The sequence below is a fragment of the Trematomus bernacchii genome, unplaced genomic scaffold (genome assembly GCF_902827165.1).
Source record: "Trematomus bernacchii unplaced genomic scaffold, fTreBer1.1, whole genome shotgun sequence".
Taxonomy (NCBI): domain Eukaryota; kingdom Metazoa; phylum Chordata; class Actinopteri; order Perciformes; family Nototheniidae; genus Trematomus; species Trematomus bernacchii.
In genome coordinates this window covers 319,890-331,070 of record NW_022987577.1, presented here as the reverse complement: position 1 = coordinate 331,070, position 11,181 = coordinate 319,890, and the positions used below count along the sequence as shown (strand labels likewise).

Sequence of the window (11,181 nt, the reverse complement as noted above, 5' to 3'; positions counted from 1 at the left end):
CAGTGTGAGCAGAGATGGCAAAAGTACACACATCCTTTCCTCAAGTAGAAGTACAGATACTCGTGTTTAAAAATACTCTGGTGAAAGTAGAAGTACTGACTAAACTTCTTTACTCAAGTCAAAGTAAAGAGGGCTTTGAAATGTACTTCAGTAAAAAGTACCCATAACTAGCAGCTGTTTTAAAGAGTACCTGACCTCCCTTTATATTAATAGAACAATAATGTCATTGTTAGCTAATGAATGTTTCCATGCTGAACAACGGCAACATGACAACGTTTTCATTGGTCCCTCTTCTTTAGAGAAGACCAGGAAATGATGGATACACGGATCGTGTTCAAATCAATAGGCACGCAATGACTCTAAATAATAATGATCACGCCACCAAACACACATTCAAACTAAAGGAACCAGCCTGTTTGGGAAATGAGAGAAGTAGAAAGTACAGGTATTTGTGTTCAACATGTAAGAAGTAGAAAGTACAGGTATTTGGGTTCAACATGTAATAAGTAGAAAGTACAAGTATTTGGGTTCAACATGTGAGAAGTAGAAAGTACAGGTATTTGTGTTCAACATGTAAGAAGTAGAAAGTACAGGTATTTGGGTTCAACATGTAAGAAGTAGAAAGTACAGGTATTTGTGTTCAACATGTAAGAAGTAGAAAGTACAGGTATTTGGGTTCAACATGTGAGAAGTAGAAAGTACAGGTATTTGTGTTCAACATGTAAGAAGTAGAAAGTACAGGTATTTGGGTTCAACATGTAAGAAGTAGAAAGTACAGGTATTTGGGTTCAACATGTAAGAAGTAGAAAGTACAAGTATTTGGGTTCAACATGTGAGAAGTAGAAAGTACAGGTATTTGTGTTCAACATGTAAGAAGTAGAAAGTACAGGTATTTGGGTTCAACATGTAAGAAGTAGAAAGTACAGGTATTTGTGTTCAACATGTAAGAAGTAGAAAGTACAGGTATTTGGGTTCAACATGTGAGAAGTAGAAAGTACAGGTATTTGTGTTCAACATGTAAGAAGTAGAAAGTACAGGTATTTGTGTTCAACATGTAAGAAGTAGAAAGTACAGGTATTTGTGTTCAACATGTAAGAAGTAGAAAATACAGGTATTTGTGTTCAACATGTAAGAAGTCCCATGTCTGAGTGTGAGTGTGTGTGACTCACGGTGTGTGTGAGTGTGAGTGTGAGTGTGAGTGTGAGTGTGAGTGTGAGTGTGAGTGTGTGTGTGTGTGTGTGTGTGTGTGTGTGTGTGTGTGTGTGTGACTCACAGTGTGTGTGTGAGTGTGAGTGTGAGTGTGAGTGTGAGTGTGAGTGTGAGTGTGAGTGTGAGTGTGAGTGTGTGTGTGTGTGTGTGTGTGTGTGTGTGTGTGTGTGACTCACAGTGTGTGTGTGAGTGTGAGTGTGAGTGTGAGTGTGAGTGTGAGTGTGAGTGTGAGTGTGAGTGTGAGTGTGTGTGTGAGTGTGAGTGTGTGTGTGTGTGTGTGTGTGTGTGTGTGTGTGACTCACGGTGTGTGTGTGTCGCAGCTTCCCCAGGTTGATGAACTGGACCGCAGCCTCGAAGGTGCTCAGACAGTAGCTCAGCTCGTCTTTGCTCCAGTGGCTGAAGCAGAAGTTCTTGATGTAGCTGAGGTTGGCCATCCTGAGGACAGGCAGCAGCACAACTCAATAATGAACCAACTGCATTTGGGATTTATAAAACACTCACAAAATTACAGAAAAAAATGAATTGTTTCCCTAAGACTATAAAGTTGTTACATTTAAATTATAAAAATCCAACTTTTTGAAAAAACGTTATTTTTTTATGGAATATTTGGTTATATTTATATATTTTTTATATATTCTCTCAGAATAAAAAGTTGTTTTTCTTTTCGAAAAAGTGTATTTATTGTCCGATTGTAATTTGTTAGAAAAACTATTTTTTTTTTTACATTTCTCTGAGATTATAAAAACCTGACATTTTGAAAAATAATAATGATGGAATATTTGCTGAGATTCTAAAGTTGTTTTTCCTAAAAAGATTGAATATTGTCTAATTATAATTTGTGAGAAAAACTCAAATAATAATTGAATATTTCTAAAGATTAAGAAGTTGTAAAATTGCGAGAAAAATCGCACAAAATTGCAAAAAGGGTGAATTTTCTCCGGCTTCTTGAAAAAAAACCCATTATTTTCTTTTAATGGAATATTTGCTGAGAATTCAATTTCTACATTTGCAAGAAAAACAAAAGTTTCCAATTTCTTTTTTAAATATTGTCTGATTATAATTTGAGAAAAGAACTCAAACATTTGTAACAAAAAAAAATAATATTCCCTAAATATATATATTTTTTTAATTGCTAGAAAATATCTCTCAAATCTGCAAGAAAAAACAGGAACTTGTTAAAACCACTAAAGTGTGCACGTCACGCTTTGAGGGGCTATGAGAATTTAAGATTATTTTTATGTTATTTGTGCGAAACAAGCCTTCAACAGAGACGCTTCTTGACATTTACATACTCCAGAAATCATCCTTGTTTCCCCTTCACTATACACAAGGTCAAAGGTCAACGCTCACCAGTTGGGGATCTCCGTCTTCACCAGCAGATAGAGGATGACGGACAGCAGGTCGTCTGCACACACAGCCTCAATACTCACTGCAGAGAAACAAACACACACTCTGTTAGGAGACACTACATCCTGATATACACCTGAACATCAGCAGGAGAGGACTCTTTAAAGTAGAGACACTACATACTGATATACACCTGAACATCAGCAGGAGAGGACTCTTTAAAGTAGAGACACTACATACTAATATACACCTGAACATCAGCAGGAGAGGACTCTTTAAAGTAGAGACACTACATACTGATATACACCTGAACATCAGCAGGAGAGGACTCTTTAAAGTAGAGACACTACATACTGATATACACCTGAACATCAGCAGGAGAGGACTCTTTAAAGTAGAGACACTACATACTGATATACGCCTGAACATCAGCAGGAGAGGACTCTTTAAAGTAGAGACACTACATACTGATATACACCTGAACATCAGCAGGAGAGGACTCTTTAAAGTAGAGACACTACATACTGATATACACCTGAACATCAGCAGGAGAGGACTCTTTAAAGTAGAGACACTACATACTGATATACACCTGAACATCAGCAGGAGAGGACTCTTTAAAGTAGAGACACTGCATACTGATATACACCTGAACATCAGCAGGAGAGGACTCTTTAAAGTAGAGACACTACATACTGATATACACCTGAACATCAGCAGGAGAGGACTCTTTAAAGTAGAGACACTACATACTGATATACACCTGAACATCAGCAGGAGAGGACTCTTTAAAGTAGAGACACTTGAAAAGTGAGTGAATTGGTCTCTTGACAAACGTTATTAGAAACGGGTCGTACCACTCTGCAGGCTGACACGGGGGGTTGTTATGAGCTTTAGATTTCCAAAACAAACTGGACAAACACATCAGAGGCGGACAGAGCGGGTATTGTTCTGCGAGCTGATCTGATAACAGAGAGGACGCTCACAGTTTACCCAGAGTTCAGTGTGCTTCCACAGAGTTGAAGACAGAAAATATCACTTCCCCCTCTGATATATAGTAGTGTATTACGGATATTGTAAAGTAAAACTTTTTTTTTTTTTAATGACGGCACTGGAGGGCAAGAGAAATATTGAGAGAACAAACCTTCAGAGTTAAAGTTGTAAAGAAAACATTCCCAAAATGTAAAGAAAAGTCATAATTTTGCTGATAACTTTACAATATTCAAGCAATAAAATAACTTGAATATTGTCTGAGACTATGAAGTTCAACATTTGCAACAACTAACTCACAAATGAACCAGAAAACTTCAATTATAAAGTAAAAAATTGCGACAAAATAATGTTAAATGATCTCGGCATCTGTGTTTTTCAGCTAAATACGCAACTTGGATCTCGGTCAATTCAAAAATCTAATGTATATGAATTATTTTAACCAATAATGGCCAAAATCAGCAGTCATAAATGACGTCTGTGGCTTCCAGAGACAAATGAAGCTCGGTCTGATTAATCAATTAGACTCACTTTACTTTAAATATTCCAATTAATACTTCAAGTTTGAATATTGAAATCTGACATTGTTGGATTCTAACCTCTGAAAACACACACAATGTATTCAAATTAATACCTTAAGTTTCACGGTTTTTAAAACATTAGATTCTATATTGAAATTATTTTCCTTCAATTCTAAATGTATTTTTACGTGCTTGTAAATGAGTGTAGAACAGGAACACACACACACACACACACACACACACACACACACACACACACACACACACACACACACACACACACACACACACACACACACACACACACACACACACACACACACACACACACACACACACACACACACACACACACACACACACACCACACACACACACACACACACACACACACACACACACACACACACACACACACACACACACACACACACACACACACACACACACACACACACACACACACACACACACACACACACACACACACACACACACACACACACCAGATGCTCGGGGGCTCTGGGTGGCGGTCAGGGCGACTCGGCGCAGACACATCAGCTTGAGGAGGGGGGAGGTCTGCAGGTTCAGCTGACTCAGCTCTCTCTTCGCCCGCGACAAGTTCATACTGAAAAAATAAAACAGCAGAACATAAAACAGATTCTTTATTTTCTTACATATATTCAGAGATGGCAAAAGTACACACATCCTTTACTCAAGTAGAAGAACAGAGACTCGTGTTTAAAAATACTCTGGTGAAAGTAGAAGTACTGACTAAACTTCTTTACTCAAGTCAAAGTAAAGAGGCTTTGAAATGTACTTCAGTAAAAAGTACCCATAACTAGCAGCTGTTTTAAAGAGTACCTGACCTCCCTTTATATTAATAGAACAATAATGTCATTGTTAGCTAATGAATGTTTCCATGCTGAACAACGGCAACATGACAACGTTTTCATTGGTCCCTCTTCTTTAGAGAAGACCAGGAAATGATGGATACACGGATCGTGTTCAAATCAATAGGCACGCAATGACTCTAAATAATAATGATCACGCCACCAGACACACATTCAAACTAAAGGAACCAGCCTGTTTGGAAAATGTGAGAAGTAGAAAGTACAGGTATTTGTGTTCAACATGTAAGAAGTAGAAAGTACAGGTATTTGGGTTCAACATGTAAGAAGTAGAAAGTACAGGTATTTGTGTTCAACATGTAAGAAGTAGAAAGTACAGGTATTTGGGTTCAACATGTGAGAAGTAGAAAGTACAGGTATTTGTGTTCAACATGTGAGAAGTAGAAAGTACAGGTATTTGGGTTCAACATGTAAGAAGTAGAAAGTACAGGTATTTGTGTTCAACATGTAAGAAGTAGAAAGTACAGGTATTTGGGTTCAACATGTGAGAAGTAGAAAGTACAGGTATTTGTGTTCAACATGTAAGAAGTAGAAAGTACAGGTATTTGTGTTCAAAATGTAAGAAGTAGAAAGTACAGGTATTTGTGTTCAAAATGTAAGAAGTAGAAAGTACAGGTATTTGTGTTCAAAATGTAAGAAGTAGAAAGTACAGGTATTTGGGTTCAACATGTGACAAGTAGAAAGTACAGGTATTTGTGTTCAACATGTGAGAAGTAGAAAGTACAGGTATTTGGGTTCAAATGTAAGAAGTCAAAGTAAAAAGTAGTGGAGTAAAGTACTGATACCAGAAACATGTACTTAAGTACAGTAACAAAGTATTTGTTCTCCACTACTTCCCACCTCTGGTTATATTCAGAAAGTCTCCAACAGTGAGCAAAGCAGCTTGAGTGTCAATATATCCGTCCTTCTTTCATGGCAACGATGCAAACTCCGTCCAAAAACCAGTACAAATCAAGTGAGATAAGGACTATTTAGTCCAAATGTTATTTCTTATATTGAAGCTATTTCAGAATGTTTATTCCCTTTGCAAAATAGGTCTGTGTTCTCCACGTGCCTTACAGTTATTATTGGATCATACGAGAATGATATGCAAAGCCAAATTATAAGGAAGACAAGGCAAGCTAGGATTAAGCGCCATAATTCTGCTAATGTGAATATATGTTTGTTATTTTGGTTTTAACCGTTTGGTTCAAGTTTAGCAGGAAACCTTGTTCTTATTGTGTTCATGCTGCATGATATGACTTAAAGTGGACCTATCATGCTATATTTGAATAATATAGTGTAGGACCATACCTATATAAGGCATATTTATACTTTTTTTTTTTCAAAATACCAAACAGATCATGCATTTTAGCCATGCCTCATTTTGCTCAATTTGACATTTTTTAGCTCAGTTTTAGCAAGGGCTGATTCAGTGAGAACAGCACCATCTACAGGCCTGGCATATGTACTACAGCGTCTCCAGCGCTTTCGAACGGCAATGGCCGTGGCTGTCTCCTCCTGATTGGTGGAGTTGGCCCAATAGCCGTAGCGCCACCGTCCTGACGTCAGGACAGTGTTCAAATCTGGATCAGTTTTTATCAGATCCGTTGCAGCCCCTTTTTTAGAGATTTGGGTATGGAGGAAAATAGAGAGGGTTGTGTTTTCTGACACTTGGTGAGTTCCCTGGAACACCGGGGACACATATTCATGTAGAAAAGACGTACAAAAGTGCATTTTGCATGATAGGTCCCCTTTAAAGAGGAAGTGGAATATAAGTACCTGAACTCCGGTTTGACTCCCAGCTCTTTCTGCTGCAGATCGTGCAAACTGCGTGTGGTTTTATTGAAAGCAGCGTCCTTGTGAGACAGAAACACACACTTTATAAACATCTTTAAAGTAAATTAACATCTGTTTTTACTGCATCGTTGTTTGTAGGTGTTGGGAAGACAGAAATACAAAATAAATAAGCATCAAGGAAGAAGTACTCAGATCCTCGACTCAAAAGTACTCATACTACTAATGCATACAGTTGTGGCTACGTATGATTAACATATGCAATAAGACGATGGAGAAACAAAGAAGACTTTTTTATCCTCCAATGGAAAATCCTACAGCTCAATGTACTTCATGACAAAATGTGTTTGTCCCAATAAAAACATTTCCATCAGAATAATCAGCGAGAATTCAAACATACCTGGCTGGCTTCAAGCGTTCCCACAAAGTTAAAAATTAAATCATGGATACCATGATGAACATACATCTGGGAGAAGAAGAAACACACAGAAAACATTAAAGTTTACACACAACAGCTGGGAGACTGATGTTCAGGTGTCAGTAAAGTAAAATTATCAGCAAAATTATGACTTTTCTTTACATTTTGGGAATGTTTTCTTTACAACTTTAACTCTGAAGGTTTGTTCTCTCAATATTTCTCTTGTCCTCCAGTGCCGTCATTAAAAAAAATAATGTTTTACTTTACAATATCCGTAATACACTACTATATATCAGAGGGGGAAGTGATCTTTTCTGTCTTCAACTCTGTGGAAGCACACTGAGCTCTGGGTAAACTGTGAGCATCCTCTCTGTTATCAGATCAGCTCGCAGAACAATACCCGCTCTGTCCGCCTCTGATGTGTTTGTCCAGTTTGTTTTGGAAATCTAAAGCTCATAACAACCCCCCGTGTCAGCCTGCAGAGTGGTACGATAACGTTTATCAAGAGACAAATTCACTCACTTTTCAAGTGCCTCTACTTTAAAGAGTCCTCTCCTGCTGATGTTCAGGTGTATATCAGTATGTAGTGTCTCTACTTTAAAGAGTCCTCTCCTGCTGATGTTCAGGTGTATATCAGTATGTAGTGTCTCTACTTTAAAGAGTCCTCTCCTGCTGATGTTCAGGTGTATATCAGTATGTAGTGTCTCTACTTTAAAGAGTCCTCTCCTGCTGATGTTCAGGTGTATATCAGTATGTAGTGTCTCTACTTTAAAGAGTCCTCTCCTGCTGATGTTCAGGTGTATATCAGTATGTAGTGTCTCTACTTTAAAGAGTCCTCTCCTGCTGATGTTCAGGTGTATATCAGTATGTAGTGTCTCTACTTTAAAGAGTCCTCTCCTGCTGATGTTCAGGTGTATATCAGTATGTAGTGTCTCTACTTTAAAGAGTCCTCTCCTGCTGATGTTCAGGTGTATATCAGTATGTAGTGTCTCTACTTTAAAGAGTCCTCTCCTGCTGATGTCCAGGTGTATATCAGTATGTAGTGTCTCTACTTTAAAGAGTCCTCTCCTGCTGATGTTCAGGTGTATATCAGTATGTAGTGTCTCTACTTTAAAGAGTCCTCTCCTGCTGATGTCCAGGTGTCAGTATGTAGTGTCTCTACTTTAAAGAGTCCTCTCCTGCTGATGTTCAGGTGTCAGTATGTACTGTCTCTACTTTAAAGAGTCCTCTCCTGCTGATGTTCAGGTGTCAGTATGTAGTGTCTCTACTTTAAAGAGTCCTCTCCTGCTGATGTTCAGGTGTCAGTATGTAGTGTCTCTACTTTAAAGAGTCCTCTCCTGCTGATGTTCAGGTGTATGTCAGTATGTAGTGTCTCTACTTTAAAGAGTCCTCTCTTGCTGATGTTCAGGTGTCAGTATGTACTGTCTCTACTTTAAAGAGTCCTCTCCTGCTGATGTTCAGGTGTATATCAGTATGTAGTGTCTCTACTTTAAAGAGTCCTCTCCTGCTGATGTTCAGGTGTCAGTATGTAGAGTCTCTACTTTAAAGAGTCCTCTCCTGCTGATGTTCAGGTGTATGTCAGTATGTAGTGTCTCTACTTTAAAGAGTCCTCTCTTGCTGATGTTCAGGTGTCAGTATGTACTGTCTCTACTTTAAAGAGTCCTCTCCTGCTGATGTTCAGGTGTCAGTATGTAGTGTCTCTACTTTAAAGAGTCCTCTCCTGCTGATGTTCAGGTGTCAGTATGTAGTGTCTCTACTTTAAAGAGTCCTCTCCTGCTGATGTTCAGGTGTCAGTATGTAGTGTCTCTACTTTAAAGAGTCCTCTCCTGCTGATGTTCAGGTGTATATCAGTATGTAGTGTCTCTACTTTAAAGAGTCCTCTCCTGCTGATGTTCAGGTGTATATCAGTATGTAGTGTCTCTACTTTAAAGAGTCCTCTCCTGCTGATGTTCAGGTGTATATCAGTATGTAGTGTCTCTACTTTAAAGAGTCCTCTCCTGCTGATGTTCAGGTGTATATCAGTATGTATTGTCTCTACTTTAAAGAGTCCTCTCCTGCTGATGTTCAGGTGTATATCAGTATGTACTGTCTCTACTTTAAAGAGTCCTCTCCTGCTGATGTTCAGGTGTATATCAGTATGTAGTGTCTCTACTTTAAAGAGTCCTCTCCTGCTGATGTTCAGGTGTATATCAGTATGTAGTGTCTCTACTTTAAAGAGTCCTCTCCTGCTGATGTTCAGGTGTATATCAGTATGTAGTGTCTCTACTTTAAAGAGTCCTCTCCTGGTGATGTTCAGGTATATATCAGTATGTAGTGTCTCTACTTTAAAGAGTCCTCTCCTGCTGATGTTCAGGTGTATATCAGTATGTAGTGTCTCTACTTTAAAGAGTCCTCTCCTGCTGATGTTCAGGTGTATATCAGTTTGTAGTGTCTCTACTTTAAAGAGTCCTCTCCTGCTGATGTTCAGGTGTATATCAGTATGTAGTGTCTCTACTTTAAAGAGTCCTCTCCTGCTGATGTTCAGGTGTATATCAGTATGTAGTGCCTCTACTTTAAAGAGTCCTCTCCTGCTGATGTTCAGGTGTATATCAGTATGTAGTGTCTCTACTTTAAAGAGTCCTCTCCTGCTGAGGTTCAGGTGTATATCAGTATGTAGTGTCTCTACTTTAAAGAGTCCTCTCCTGCTGATGTTCAGGTGTATATCAGTTTGTAGTGTCTCTACTTTAAAGAGTCCTCTCCTGCTGATGTTCAGGTGTATATCAGTATGTAGTGTCTCTACTTTAAAGAGTCCTCTCCTGCTGATGTTCAGGTGTATATCAGTATGTAGTGTCTCTACTTTAAAGAGTCCTCTCCTGCTGATGTTCAGGTGTATATCAGTATGTAGTGTCTCTACTTTAAAGAGTCCTCTCCTGCTGATGTTCAGGTGTATATCAGTTTGTAGTGTCTCTACTTTAAAGAGTCCTCTCCTGCTGATGTTCAGGTGTATATCAGTATGTAGTGTCTCTACTTTAAAGAGTCCTCTCCTGCTGATGTTCAGGTGTATATCAGTATGTAGTGTCTCTACTTTAAAGAGTCCTCTCCTGCTGATGTTCAGGTGTATATCAGTATGTAGTGTCTCTACTTTAAAGAGTCCTCTCCTGCTGATGTTCAGGTGTATATCAGTATGTAGTGTCTCTACTTTAAAGAGTCCTCTCCTGCTGATGTTCAGGTGTATATCAGTGTGTAGTGACGTTACCTCCACAGCCTGTTTGAGCAGAGTCATCTGAAGCTGCTGTTTGGCCAGGAGTTTCTGTAGAAACATGAAAAAAACCCACCTTCATCAGAGCTCCTCCAACAATACAACATATATAATAAAATACAAAAATACAAAATAGTGCAAGAAGTCTATATACATGTAAATGGAATATATGATATGTACAAGAACAGAATATTAAATAAAATAATGTACATTAAGACAAAAGGACAAAATGCATTAGTCAGCGCTCGGGAGGCGACGCCCCCTCTAACTGTGATTAGGCGGAAATTGAGAGGGAGAGTCAGAGGAGATCTGATTAGAGGCGTCTCGTGTCCTGTGGTGACTTTACTCATCTATGAGTCTGTACCAAAGGTCAGGGGTCACATCAGGGAGGTGTTTCCTTTAGATAACCTGAAAATCTGATTAAAGCTGCTCTTCCTCTTTCTGAAAGGAGCCGCTATGGAGGACAGTCTTGCACTAATGTACATTCTCAAAGATATTGAAGTGACTGTTATTTTGTATATATTGATTGTTGTGCTTTTATTTAGGTCTTAATGAGTGCATATGCATAAATGTGTCTTTTGATTGTGTAGGTATATACATATTTGTATTTTTGTATTCTGGATTTTGACTTTGACTTGACTTTGAAAAGACTCTTCCTATTGGCTTTGGATTGAGTTTAGCTGGACTTCATCTTCTGTTGTTTTGTAACTGTTTTACTATTAAACTAAAATATTGTTCATAATTTTCACATCAAAGCCATCAAAGCCTGTA

At 38.5% G+C, this 11,181-nt stretch overlaps 1 protein-coding gene across 1 annotated transcript in view; it reads right to left on the bottom strand.

The window, feature by feature from the left end:
* ankrd27 (ankyrin repeat domain 27 (VPS9 domain)) overlaps positions 1–11,181 on the bottom strand; it is a 38,197-nt gene that overhangs the window by 19,259 nt on the left and 7,757 nt on the right. Inside the window, exons 5-10 of the mRNA XM_034126923.1 lie at positions 10,408–10,461; positions 7,155–7,220; positions 6,740–6,816; positions 4,574–4,695; positions 2,560–2,638; positions 1,512–1,644 (exon numbers count right to left, since the gene is read on the bottom strand). Of these exons, the coding sequence (XP_033982814.1) occupies positions 1,512–1,644; positions 2,560–2,638; positions 4,574–4,695; positions 6,740–6,816; positions 7,155–7,220; positions 10,408–10,461 (531 nt within the window). The remainder of the gene's footprint in view (positions 1–1,511; positions 1,645–2,559; positions 2,639–4,573; positions 4,696–6,739; positions 6,817–7,154; positions 7,221–10,407; positions 10,462–11,181) is intronic.